At 36.0% G+C, this 13413-nt stretch overlaps 1 protein-coding gene across 1 annotated transcript; it reads right to left on the bottom strand.

Annotated features, from left to right (window-relative positions):
- Positions 1-6262: 6262 nt before the first annotated feature.
- On the bottom strand, positions 6263-7623 carry LOC118343179 (relaxin-3 receptor 2-like). Its single transcript, XM_035681933.1, has one exon. It carries the CDS (start codon positions 7502-7504, stop codon positions 6263-6265), a length of 1242 nt encoding a protein of 413 aa, XP_035537826.1. The 5' UTR covers positions 7505-7623.
- Positions 7624-13413: the final 5790 nt, after the last annotated feature.

Here is a 13413-nt window from a genome sequence, read left to right as displayed (position 1 = left end):
ATGCCCCCCCCCCCCCACAGACGCGGTCTGGTCGGTCTTGCCTACATTTCGATCACAGTGCATTCTGCGTGCATTTAAACTTTGCATTTACATGTGTATTTCCCTTATCCAGAAAGGACATCAATCGCATGTTAATTGCAGGTGTGAATGGGGTTTAAGAGTGCGCGTATCTCGGCCTCAGCTGCTTTGATTTTGACCATTTTTTTAAGGGGTCCAACTTAATGGAAACGCAATACTTAAATCACTGGAGTGCCCCCTCCCTCTGGTGTAAAGCCAGATGAAATTAACCAAGCCTCAAAAGTAATGAATCAAACTGAAAAGTCTGCCCTTTTCATTATTTATCTTTATTTAGCCTTTTCATGTTTGGTTGTACAGCACTTTGTAACATTGGTTTGAAAAGTGCTGTATGAATACATTTTAATAACTATGATTATAAACATTATGTGCAACTGAAAACAAATCATATTATAGCAAGTAGTGAATTACTCATCTGTTGTGTTTAATGTTTCTGAAGCATAGATGTGCAACAGTTCTGCATGTGCTTTTTAAATGCGAGGCCGAGTAAGTCGATTTGTTGTCAGATATTATTCTAATGTACAAAAAAAACCTTTGACATGGCTTTCTCATCGGAAGGCATCTTTTTTTTATCCAACCTGCTAACTCTTCCGTTTTTTACAGAAGAGAGTGGCATTCAGCCTTTTGCATTATACAACATGAAACTACTGAGAGAGATAAACAGAAATCACAGACTAACAAAAAGAGGAAAACAACAGACCAATAAAGAGTTTCCAAACAGGGATATGTAGTATATGTGCATAGGATCTGACTGCCTTACAGTCTGTACCACAGGGCCCAAAATAACAATGCCAATACAAAAAACTTGTAAACTTTGTACATTAAATGTCCTTTTTTTGTAGTCAGGTGATGAATTAATAAGCAGTGTGTTGGTTAACTCTGTATGTTAGTCAGAATCATTTATATTACAAATTTCATGGTTGATATAATTTATCTTAACCTCTTGCCTTTAAAAAGAAAATTTCTTTCAAGATAAATATCAATGATACAAAGTTATACGTTTATGTTACCAGAAATGTATAAAATAGCTTAATGTATATTTATTCTTATATGTAAAATGTATTCAAATCAAGGGTAGGCCTTCAGGCATGTTGAACTTGTGGTAAAAACTGATTCTTATATTATTAACTCTTAATGCTGCAATCCAGAAACTACAGTGCTATGGTGTGACTGCGTTCATGGGATGAGAGCTGTATAAATTCCCAGCATAGCACATTTCTGTTCTGTGGAATGATAAGACAAATTCTTAAAATATCTCACCTACGTTTGTGTAACCAAAATAGCAGTGGTGCTTTCAACAATACTGGATTGCAGTTTTAAGTAATCTTCTTTTTGAAATATGCGTTTATTTATTTGGCCTGCATTGCAATACAGTATTTTGAAATGTTATACTGCACTTCTGTTTTCGTTGTATGAGAAGCTGCAATCCATAATCTGAAAAATGTTTATAAAGACATAAAAATATAAGATATACCCATGTATTCTTGAAACTCTCTGTATTAGCTGCAGTGGTACAGTGTGCTACCTCTGAAATTGTGCCATCATCTCCCTTCTCTGTTGGAATTAAGGATCCTTATTCTGCTTCACGCCACAACCCGAGAGGATACTTTGATGTTAGATAATAAATGGCTAGAAAACAGCCATTTATTAAAGACACAGCGCTAACAAAAAGTTTCTTTCTAACCAAATGCAAAGTCAGGCTTAAGTTTTCGTTGCTTGTTCATTGGTGTTCTAGGATTTCTTATATCTAACTTTTGCCATCACAGGGCCATTTTTAAAGTTTGTCCTGTTGTATTTAAGTGCCGTTACCATTACAAATACATACATACAAATCTCTTTTTCAGTTACAGGATGAGATTGATAGTGTTCCAGGTATTCGTCAGACTCTCAGGTGGAACACAGGAAATTGCTAACATGAACTTTTGATATCTTCAATGCCAAATGCACAAAAACTATTGAAATGTAATCTTCTGAGTGACCATTAAAGCTAAACACAACTCAAAAAGCACATTAAATGAGGGGTCTGTGCTAAGGCAACTGCTGTGATTTCATTTCGGTCGGCTCCTGGCCCTCGTCTCATCCGTATAAATAGTTTCAATTTACACCTCCTCTTGTATTATCTGTTACATAAAAGGGAACAAAAATTGCGTTTAATGGTCCAAATGAAAAACGTGACAAATGCTCCCGTGTAATAAAACTTGGTGAGGAATATTATTGAAGTTACTGCTGAAGAAGTGCTTTATGTTTACAGAATCATGACATTTTAGAGGATGTATGAACCTTTGTTGACCCAAGGGGAGAATATCTGCAGCTAAAGCAGGACCTAATAAATGAAATGAGATATCTTGTATATTTTGAATAAGGGTATTTAACATCTATCAACATATTTATGTTTCTAAAAATGGATGTATAGCATTTTGGAATGAAACAAAGTATTTTTCTTGGCAGCTACTATTCTGCACAATTGATCTACTGTGTCACAAATATATAGATGGTGGGATTTATGACTTGAATTGGGCCTACTGGATGTAATACCTTAATTTACTTGACATTTCTTTTGAAATAAGCCATGCCCCATGGATAAGCCATACCCTCCAGTCCCCTGATGTTGTATGGTGGATGTTTAATGTTGGTAGTTTTATTTATAATGGTAGTTATTGTAGGTATGATTGCGCTTGTAATTATTATTATTAGTGTAAGTATACTTGATTGATATGATTTGTTTTGTTTGAACAAAGGGAATGTATTCATTTTTCAGGTGATTTTTCCGAGTGATTTAAATAAACTAATAAATCCCTATTTGAAGATCTTTTATTTTAAGTATTTAGTTTGGCTATTTAAGCAATTTTACAAATTTGACTGCAAGAATAATAAGGTTAAATTTCTTTACACTGAGATACATAAGAATTGGCTTTACATTAAAGTCTTTGAAGATGGGAACTGAAGTCTAAAGTACAATGTTCTTTGGATTGAAGATTTTTATAAATACATACTGTATTGTATAAATGTAAGAGAAACAGCCTCACAACATCCTCAGTCTGTCAGTCATTGTGGAGGAGGTGTAAGGTGCACATCTCGATTGCTGGATGTGTGAACAGTGTGTGTGTGAAAAGTGTTTATGCCAACACGTTAACCATATCAACTTTATAAAATGATAAAATGCCAGATGTTGTGTTTTCAGCTTGTTCTGCCCCCAAGTGCCCCCAAAAATAAATTAATAATTATTTATGTCAAATAAAATCTGGCAAATTTGACACATTTTGACTCCAATAGTATCGGCCCTCAATTTTGTACTAGAATAAAGGTTTTTATAGTTACCTAAAACAAAAACTAGGTGTGAAAAAACATTTTAGTTAACTGAAATTAAAATATTAACTAGACTTTAGAAAAAAACTGAAACTAAGTGAATTTATATTATACTTATTACTTATTAAACTAACTAAAATAAAATACAAATATACAGGAAATATCTTTTAGTCTGTCAATTAAGGAGGCATTGGTGCATATGTTTGTTGAGATTTGGACATCTACATGACTGCGAGTCAATTGCCTTCACAAAATGTTGTATTTTTTTGTAATATCTATTCTGAATTTATTAAATCTTGGCCCTGACATATACCCCAATATTATAATTTTAAAAAGCCTAAAAATAATACTGAAACTAATGAAAACTAAACTAAAACTAAACATTTTAAACATAAACATAAACATAACAATAAGCAACAAGCAAACCCACTCTGGAAGTTAACTGGAATTAAACTGAATTTAAAAGCAAAATAAAAAGAACCAGTGAAAAATACAAAACAACTCTTTCAGGATTTCAGTTGAATATTCACCACAGTAATCCTGAAGCCCCTGCAAACCACTCTCATCCAGCTCAAGGTGGTGCCTCGCCTCAGGCCCAATCTGTCACATGTCTGTCTACCCCAGTCTCTACTTGCTTCATATCGATAACAACAGCGATTGCCATGGTCGAACTCTCCCCAGTTTGCCGAATGCACAATCTGCTGATTTTAGCGCTGTCTCAACATGATGATTGACTTCTGCTAGCCTCTACAGCTCACAGAGATGATCCAATCTAGTCAAGATACACCATCATCATCGTCTATCCACCTGTGTCACTCATCACAACCTTTCTTAGTACGCTCGTGTCATTTGAACGGCTGAGTGGGTAGTGGGATGTCAGCTGCTCTCCATCAGAGATCTGCATGATGCCAGAGGACTGCAGACAACCACCTGCCTGACACACTGCAGAATCACTTTCACAGCTCCTTCCATTTCTTCTCAGTCAATATCACACTCCTCTGATGAGCCATGTATGCTTGTAATGTATTTATGCTTAGTCAACTGCCATAAACCTGCTTTACATGTTGGTACTGCTGTGTTTCTGTCTTGAAAATGTCAGTGCAGTATCTGTGAATTTATGGATTCTGGTTTCTTCAATTGATTCATATTCTGCTGTCTAAAATGGACATGGATAAGTAATTATGTTTCCCAATTTAAAGTCATTTTCAAATCCAGAAAAAATTATTATAAATAGCCATTCTTCAGGATGCCTTCAGTGACTAGAGAGCTTACTGACGCATTTTAAGATTAAGATGTAATTTAGATAAAGGTCAGAGTGGTTTTTAAACTGTACTAAATCTCAATACAAATATAAGAATAATCCAGTAATCCAGTGCATTGATTCATAATGGGATTTCAAAATGACAACTCTGATGGATGTTTATCCATGTTAAAGCAAGTGGGATCCATTTTTAAAGTTGATCAACAACACCATCTTGTGGTGTTCAGGCAGATTTAGCAGCAGATGAGGATTTTCCATAATACTGGTCATACAGCATTTGTCAATTATGATGTTAAAAGATACATTTTAGACTGTTTAGAGTGAAAAATTTTAGATTTGAAACATATTTTCTGTAAAAAATACACAAGGCTGCAGCAATATATAATTTTTGCATAGTAAGTCTTTAACCTGACAGTCTTGTTTCCTCTATTGCTACAAAATAAGTTGCCCCTGCCAAAACATTTATCAAAATAATATGAAAACCCTTGAGACTGAATGGTACATCTCAAGGGGTTTATTCTGATATTTGATTATATTGTTAAAACTGTGGCCAACAATTTGGGTGTAATGTTATGGTAAATTTGGTAGTAATAGATAATGTCACTTTTGTCGTGAATATAAATATATTTTTTATTCAATACTATTATACTTTGTAGTAAGACTGGGGTTGGATATTTGCTACTATACAGCACACTTTCATGCCTTATTTCTGCAAACTGTTTCACAAGAAGGAAGCTGTAAACTCCAATTAATTTCAAGCTTTTAAGCCCATTAAAAGGTCCAGTGTGTAACATGTAGGAGGACTGCATGTATCTCCAGTAGCCTAGACTGGACAACACCGGCTCTAGATAGGGCCTTTTTTGCAAGTTTTGTGACACAGCAAGATGCTACTAAATCCTACACACTGGTCCTTTAACGTTTTAGAAAATACAGTTCCATTCATAAGAATATAAAAAGCTATTGACTTGTTGTGTCCAACACAACAAGAAAGACAATATAGTCACAAAAAGTTTATGAGCTTAAATGATAACAGATTTTTTTTCAGCATGTTGACTGCAGATTATAAATATAAACTTTTTTATGGGACTGGGTTACATATAAAAACACAATAAACAGTAAAAAGTGCAAGTTAGGAACATTTTTATTTATTTATTTCTATTCAAACAAATGACAAAAATAAGTTCACACCTGGACAAGACAACCACAATCCAGACCTACAGTGCAGCAATGTTAATTGTTTCAAACTGCACCAGTACATTAGTTTTATACAATACCTTACTATTGTATAATATTTCATGATAATAATACAACAACAGTAAGAAGATGGAGAAGAAAATTAACAGGAGAGACATCAAATTTGTAGTGAATTAGCAAAAGAACTGAAGTTGAAGAAGTTGAAACTTGTATTATGCCTTCACTGAATGAGACTAAAGTCGTGCAGCCCATTCAGACAGATACAACTGTAAAATACAAGACCCACAAAAGCTTAGGTGTGTTTAAGATACAGCTTATTCACTACACATCTCAAATATATACTGTGCATCCTTAGAGGAAAAGATCACATTAAAAACTCATTACACTAAAGTATTCTGTCAAGAGTTCGATCATTGTGTTGTGGCTTTACACTACTGTTGGAAGTGCTGACAGAGGTGCATAACTCCTTGTGTCAGTTTGGCTGTACATGGTATTGAGTGGAATGGCCAGCTGCCCAGCTTGTCCCGACCCCTCCTCAGAATTAATGCCATAAGGCATCTTGGACATGATGGCCAAGCTCAACTTGAAGAGCACATTGTGGAGAGCCACACGGTATTCTTTTCTCACCAGGCAATAGATGACAGGGTTGAAGCAGCTGCTGGTGAAAGCCAAGCAGTTGGCCAGAGGGAAAAAGTATGTCTGAGCCAAGTAGAACGAGGGGCTGATATCAACGATGTCGAGTTGGACCAGGACACTCCAAAGTGTGATGACATTGTACGGGAACCAGCAGGCGCAAAACGAAAGCACCACCACCGCCACAGACTTTGAAATGTCAGCTTTTCGCAGAGAGTTGCTGCCTTTCAGTTTATGCCGACAAAGGAAGCGCATCAAAAGCAGGTAGGAGAGGGTGATGGTGGCGTAGGGCAGCAGAAATCCCAGCACCACTCGCAGGAGCTGGTTTATTCCAAGCCAGGCTGTACCATCTGGAAATCTAAGCAGGCATGCTGTGTCGTTTCCCACATGTCTCAGGTCAGCAAACACACCTCGGGGGGCTGCAGCTATGAGCGCTGCAGTCCAGATGAAAGCTGTGGCCACTGGAGAAGTGCAAGATCTACTGCACAGGGAGGCACTGGGTTTGAGAGCAGTGGCCACATAGCAGTACCGGGTCACACTCATAGCGGTCAGGAAAAAGCAGCTTGCAAAGACATTGAGCCCTGTGAGTAATGACACGGCTTTGCATGTGGCCAGGCCAAAAGGCCAGCTGTAGTCCAGGGCAATGTCTACGGCCCAAAACGGCAAGGCCAGGGAGAACAGCAAGTGAGCCAAAGCTAAGTTGAACACAAAGAAATTGATGGTGCCTGTGGTGATGGTGTGAGTGGAATACAGCAGGAACATCACCAACAAGTTCCCCAACACTCCAGCTGTAGCCACAACAAAGTACACCACAGAGATGAGTATTCTCAGCCAGGGGGATCCGTCATCGAGAATCTCCAGCCCGCTGTCTATACTCGTGTTGTGAAAGATCAGGTGGGAGTTATAACAGGGTGAGCCTACACTGCAGTTCAGGATATTGCTGAAGAACTCAAGTCTCTTTGAGTCAGTGTCTGACATGTTGCTACCCTGTACAATCCTGTTAAGGGTTAAGGTTGTCCAGCTATTATTTGACATGTTTCCGCCTATCCTCCTTGTGCCAATAATAAACTAAAAATGTAAGTTCTGGTTGTCTGTTTATTAGCTGACAGTCATCTATCCCTGCAAGGAAAGAGGAAATGATTATTACATAATAGGCGCTGCAGTTAATAAGTACATTATCCCTGTCAGATAAACAAATTACACTAAAGTGTTACCCACACATAATCCAATTTAGATCTTAGAGAATCAAACTTCTCTGGGGGAAATATGAATACAAAGATGAAGTGATAAAACTAATTTCACTCGTTAAAGTGGAAAATCCTGTCAGAAGTTTTCCAGGGTCATTTTTTTATCCATTATAATCTATAAGTTCATTGCATAGAAAAAGAAAAATGTTTGATTTGTTATACTTTTGAAAAGTTGAGTAAACAACCATGTCATTCCTCGTTTATTTATTCCTCACATAAACTTTAGAAAATTTGAGTTTTAGATCCAATAGGAAATAATAATCTTTTTTGTTACATGATTGGCATTTGGGGAAAAAGGAATATGCATTGTAATATATGGTTTTTTTTTTTTTGTTCACTCCTTGCTCGATAAATGGTCCATTTTTACAAGAAATTATCAGATAATTTATGTAATTTCTCCTCAGATCTTGGGAGTCACGAGGAAGTCTTTCAGAGTCATTTTAAGCACCTTTGGCAAATTGTAAATCGATATTTAAACTGTTTAAATTGATATTTAACTGTACATTTAACATCCTCAAACTTGCAGCAAAATACTAGTGAAGGTTACAGAGTATATATTAGGTTTAAAATGTGTTTATTCAACAGTGATGAAAGAATTATTTGGTTCATTCTTCCATTATTTTCTTAATTATGCATGCAATTACATTTCTTAATCCAAACTGGGTATAAATCAGAATCTGATCTGAGGCTGTTGACTCCAAATAAAACTATAACATTTTCAAGCACAATGGGCCAGATGCTGTATTTCAGAGGTATTTCTTCGCTTCAGAGCTAAAAAAAAAAAGTTTCCATTTATTTCTAACCTTGAGAATGATACACTGTAATCAGACAAATCTAAACTTTTTAACTTTTACTCTAAAGTTACAGACAGCTCCAAAAGATATGAATGTGCGACTTTAAGCTCTTTTATTGGGCTGGTGATTCAATTTTAATACTTTAAATGTTCTATACATACATTCACAGGAATATGTGGAAGAAAATCTCACCTGAATCTCACAGGAGGAGGTAAATTTCCAGCTTTCAACAGTTAGTCTTCTCGTAGCCACCAGCTCTGCTGCACAACATAGAATTACTTCGAAGGCGGACAACAACAACAATGTAGATGTCACCCACCCTGAATTTATGCTCCACCCCATCATATTTTTCATTCTGACTAGAAATCACCAGTAATGACACTACTCAAACACATAAAATAAAAGTGATTACAATGGAAACAACAACTAACCCCATTAAAGCGGCAAATACCCAAAAGAGAAATACCCACTGTTGGTCCAATTTAGCGGGAAAGATAACATTTTTAGTGAAGATACAAATTCACTTTGCATCCTAAGCCTTGAACCCTGAACCCCAAGATATCTTTTTTCTTCTTTTTCTTAGATTCTCCTTCATGTCTTCCAATTTTAACCTAATTTGATTGATAATCTAATCCGACCGAATTGTAATTATTCTAAAGTTTTCCTTTCACTGCTAAACATTAGCTGACACACTTAAAAGTACACATCTACTCAAAACAGGATAGGCTGATATTCTCCAAAAATTAGGACTTCTATTACTTAATCAGCATGATTGTGTATTTTGATGCAGATCTTGAATCAGAGGCAGGCTTAAAAAACACTTTATTACAGTTATATTAGGAGCAAATATTTTGGTCTGTGATATTAGCCATTTGGAAATTGTGTTGAAAAAGTGCTGCATGTATGAATTAAATAGTAAAAAATTAGCCATTTTGGGCATTTGTCTAGTCTGTTTTTGTTTTTACTTCTGTTGTCTTTTTTTTTTTTTAACATATTTCAACTGAAAAATCACATTTTTTCTTGTTCAACCAACCCTGTTTATATTTATATAAATATTTATAAGATTGCTCAAAAACTCATTGACCAGTTCAGGATCTGGTAAACAAATGTCATTACTACATTTACACTTCTCTTACTTACTATTCTTTCCCTCTGCGTTAATTAAATAAGACACATAACACTATTCTTTCTGCAGAGTAAACAGTTGAAGGGTTAAAAAGCCTCTCTGAAGGTTCACACAGAGGCTGCAAGTAACATGCTTCAAATATTAATGGTGGTGTTAAAGGCACTTGGACCTTACAGGTGAAAAAATGACAAGACTGTGACAGAAAATATAATTGTAGCAAAGCCAATTTGTTTTTGTTTTTTTCTATTTATATCTAGGGGCATTGCTTCAAGATTAGATTGAGCCGCAGAGATGACTCTTCATTATAAATCGTTGATAGTGGAAAGAACATCAGCAGTGAATGACTAAATGAGATTAGCTTGGAATAGGCGGAAGAGTGGGGAAGTTGATTAATGCTGGTCTGTCTAAACTGAGCCATCTTCATAAACTAGCTGAACAAAACATGCAGTGTTCCCTGAGTGTTTTCATGGCCAGCAATGTCGTACAAAAACAACATGCTTTACTTTAACCATGCTATAATAAGGCAGTATGCTGATCACTGTCTGAAACTTTTAGTTTTTCTACATTTTATTTATGAACAGATGTTTTGATCAATAAGGAAAAGTCTACAAAAACATATCTACAAACTGGCCTAGGCTATTAATTAGATGGTTAATTAGCTGCAGATCTGTTTTTTTTTTAGCTTTTTAATATTAACATTTTAGATCTGCGGCATCATTCACTTTATTATTTGTGCAACTGTAATTAGATGCACAAACATGAACTGGATATTCTTTTTGAACCTGCACATATTTCAAGCACTACAGAGCAACCACCCAACATATTGAGAAATTAGCTTATTTGCTTTCTTGCAGAGTTTGATGAATAGACTGATACTAATCTCATATCTGCTGATAAATATAAAGCTACAGCCAGTAGGTGGTTAGCTTAGCTTAGCATAAAGACCGGAAACTCTGTCCAAATTTCAAAGATATGTCTACCGGCACCCTTAAAGCTCACTAATTAACATGTCGTATTTAGGCTATATAGGCTGATGGTTATGTCATAAGTTTAGCAGGTATAAACCAAAATACTGGACAAATTGATAATGATGGAGCTAGCTAGAGAGAACGGTAAGGGTTCACCAAAGTTATTACACTTCATCCTGCGAGGGGACTGTACAAAATGTCCTCTTATTACATTCGATAGTGGACTAAAGTGGTGGACCAACATTGCCATCCCTAAAGTCATTCCACTACCATGGCTACACTCACCCCTCTAATAAAGACTCTTCAGTGAATTTAAAATTTAAAATCAATTTTCCATGAAGACAAAACATTGTCATTGAACAAGTCTGGGAATAACTGTTTTCATCCACCACAATGTTTTTCTACAAAACCCACACAAAAGATTATTTCCCCTGCGTGATGTCTGCATTGTTGTTGTTGTTGTTACACCTAAAGGTAGGCTACTGCATAAGTATCTAAATTATTTCAATTAATTTTACTGTAAGGTAATACAGCAATAACATTATAATGCTTTGGGAAACACTAATTACTTCCTTGAACTACATGAGCTAATGAATACCCCGCAAAGAAAACATTGCTGTCCCACAAGAGATGATTCAATTTTGCTTCAAATTTTGCGTAATACTGAGTGGGGGGTGTTCTTTACAATGTCTTATAGATGCTATAAATGCTTTATTAATACTTAAATTCAGCTGTAAATAACTTTATAGGTGCTGGGTCAAATGTAAAGTTTACAATCTTTATATCCAGATGGTTAAACTTGTATTTTAGACTCTTATCTGGTAAGTTGATTTGAAATGTTAAATAAATGTACAGTCAGATTGACTTATGCAAAACACAGGTGTATCTTTTTGGTGCCTGCTTAAAAAAGATTATTCCATACATGGATTCCCTACACCACCATGGTGTTTTCACTGTCATTCACTGAGTTGTGCAACAGGGACTGGGGCGTTCTGTGAGGAGAGTGAACAATAGCAGTGTGGCTTTGTCGCCACCCATTGTTAAAACTGAATACAACATTTCACTGTGTCAAGAAAAGGAGGAGGCCTGGAAATAGCTCCCTCCAGCATTAGTTCCCTTGCTTTCTCTTAAAGTGAGCCCTCTGGTGACAAATGTTTGACCCAACAACAAGCAGCATGAGACCATTTGCTCTACGATGGAGGTGACAGGAATATATCATACATGAAAAAGGACAAAAACAAAGCCTTCCTTTGTAAAATAAGATTATGAACACATGTAAAACATATCTAATAACAGCAACAGGATCCTGACCTGTTGTGCAACGGACTGCCAATAAAGACTTTGTTTGCTGCAACTGTACATTTTGTTGGCTGTGATCATTGCATTTGTTTATACTGCTCATTAAAAGATCTCTTCCTAATGCCTTCCGCCTAAGTTACTCATATGAAATGGATATCTAATATTTAGTGTTTCCCTGTTGAGCTACACTGAATTGTTGTAGTAAAAAGAACTCACACTCAACAAGGGGCCCCATAAAGGAGCCCATAACATCACACTCTCTTTTTTTAATCCACAAATTTAGTTGACTGTTTTTACTGATTTACACTTACTACTGTATTATAAAGCAAGATTTGATATCATGCAGTGGGTGCTTCTGCTGTTTTTTCCCCCTATTCTGGTGGCATTGTGGTATTTCCTTTACCCCTTGACCTTTGCTTTGCTTTGCTGTATTGGTGGACTTTGGTGGTAATTAAGTCTTTTAAATGAATGTTTAAAACACCAATTGAAAATATTATAGTTATACAAGTTGCAGGATATATTTGAAGTAGATTTTTGTGAATCTTTTTGTGGGTCCTTCCAATATTTTCAGAGTCGTTTTTCAAGTATTAAACAGATGGCTGGATCTTAAAGTGGACTCACTTAGTTAACTAACTTAGTTTGTTGTTTGGAATTAACCAAATAATTCATAAAATAGTTGAAACAGCAGGCATGTTGGCAATTTAAAAAAAAAGGTATTTTTGTGTGCATTTCACCGTTTGTGACAGTGAACAGAGAAACTAGTTACTAGTTTAGGGTAGTGGATTTGTGACCAGCAATAATTCTAATTTATTCTTACTGTATTCAGCATGTTGACAGTGAGGGTGATATATGTGTTATTAGTTTTACAGAGTGAAGTTTATTGATCATATGAGATCGTGCATGGCCTCTTGTTTCTAAACTGCTAGTAAAGGCCGGTCACATTGGGCTGGGTGTGGTGATCCTGATGTGGGTGTTTTATGAATATTTTGTCCACTCTTTTCACTTGTGTTGCTGCAGACTCTAAACAGTACACACAGACTGTCAGTCCCCATAATATAATACTGATATTTAGCAGTGGACTGTCTGCGGGGGAAGGGCCAAACAAACCAAAACAAAATAAAAAACATTGGCTTGTTGAGGTTGCAAAGCATTTTCCCCTTTCCTTTAATAATAGTTTGTATAGGTCAACTGTTCTGGGTTTCTCAATGGCCGATGCTGATCTTTAGAGAGCAGGGCGACAGACGACCGATATATAATGCTGATATCAAAACAAAGTCATGTATAATACCATTATTCCATGCACATAATCTAATATAGATGGTTTTCTTAGTAAGATTGTTGTTTTAGATGGAATTTTGCATCTGCAGACATTTGTTTATCTGCCTATTGTTTATGTTAAAAGGCCAGATCATCAGCTAGCCGATTAAAGCTGCAGTAGGTAATTTATTTGGTACTTTTTTACTATATCCTGACTGTGAAAAAATCTGGCTCCTCTGGCTCCTTCTAGTGC

This window comes from Morone saxatilis, unplaced genomic scaffold (assembly GCF_004916995.1).
Source record: "Morone saxatilis isolate NCDOM2014 unplaced genomic scaffold, NCSU_SB_2.0 Contig9, whole genome shotgun sequence".
In the NCBI taxonomy this organism is placed as follows: domain Eukaryota; kingdom Metazoa; phylum Chordata; class Actinopteri; family Moronidae; genus Morone; species Morone saxatilis.
Note: the sequence above shows the minus strand (reverse complement) of the source record. Positions and strands in the feature narration are given on the sequence as shown.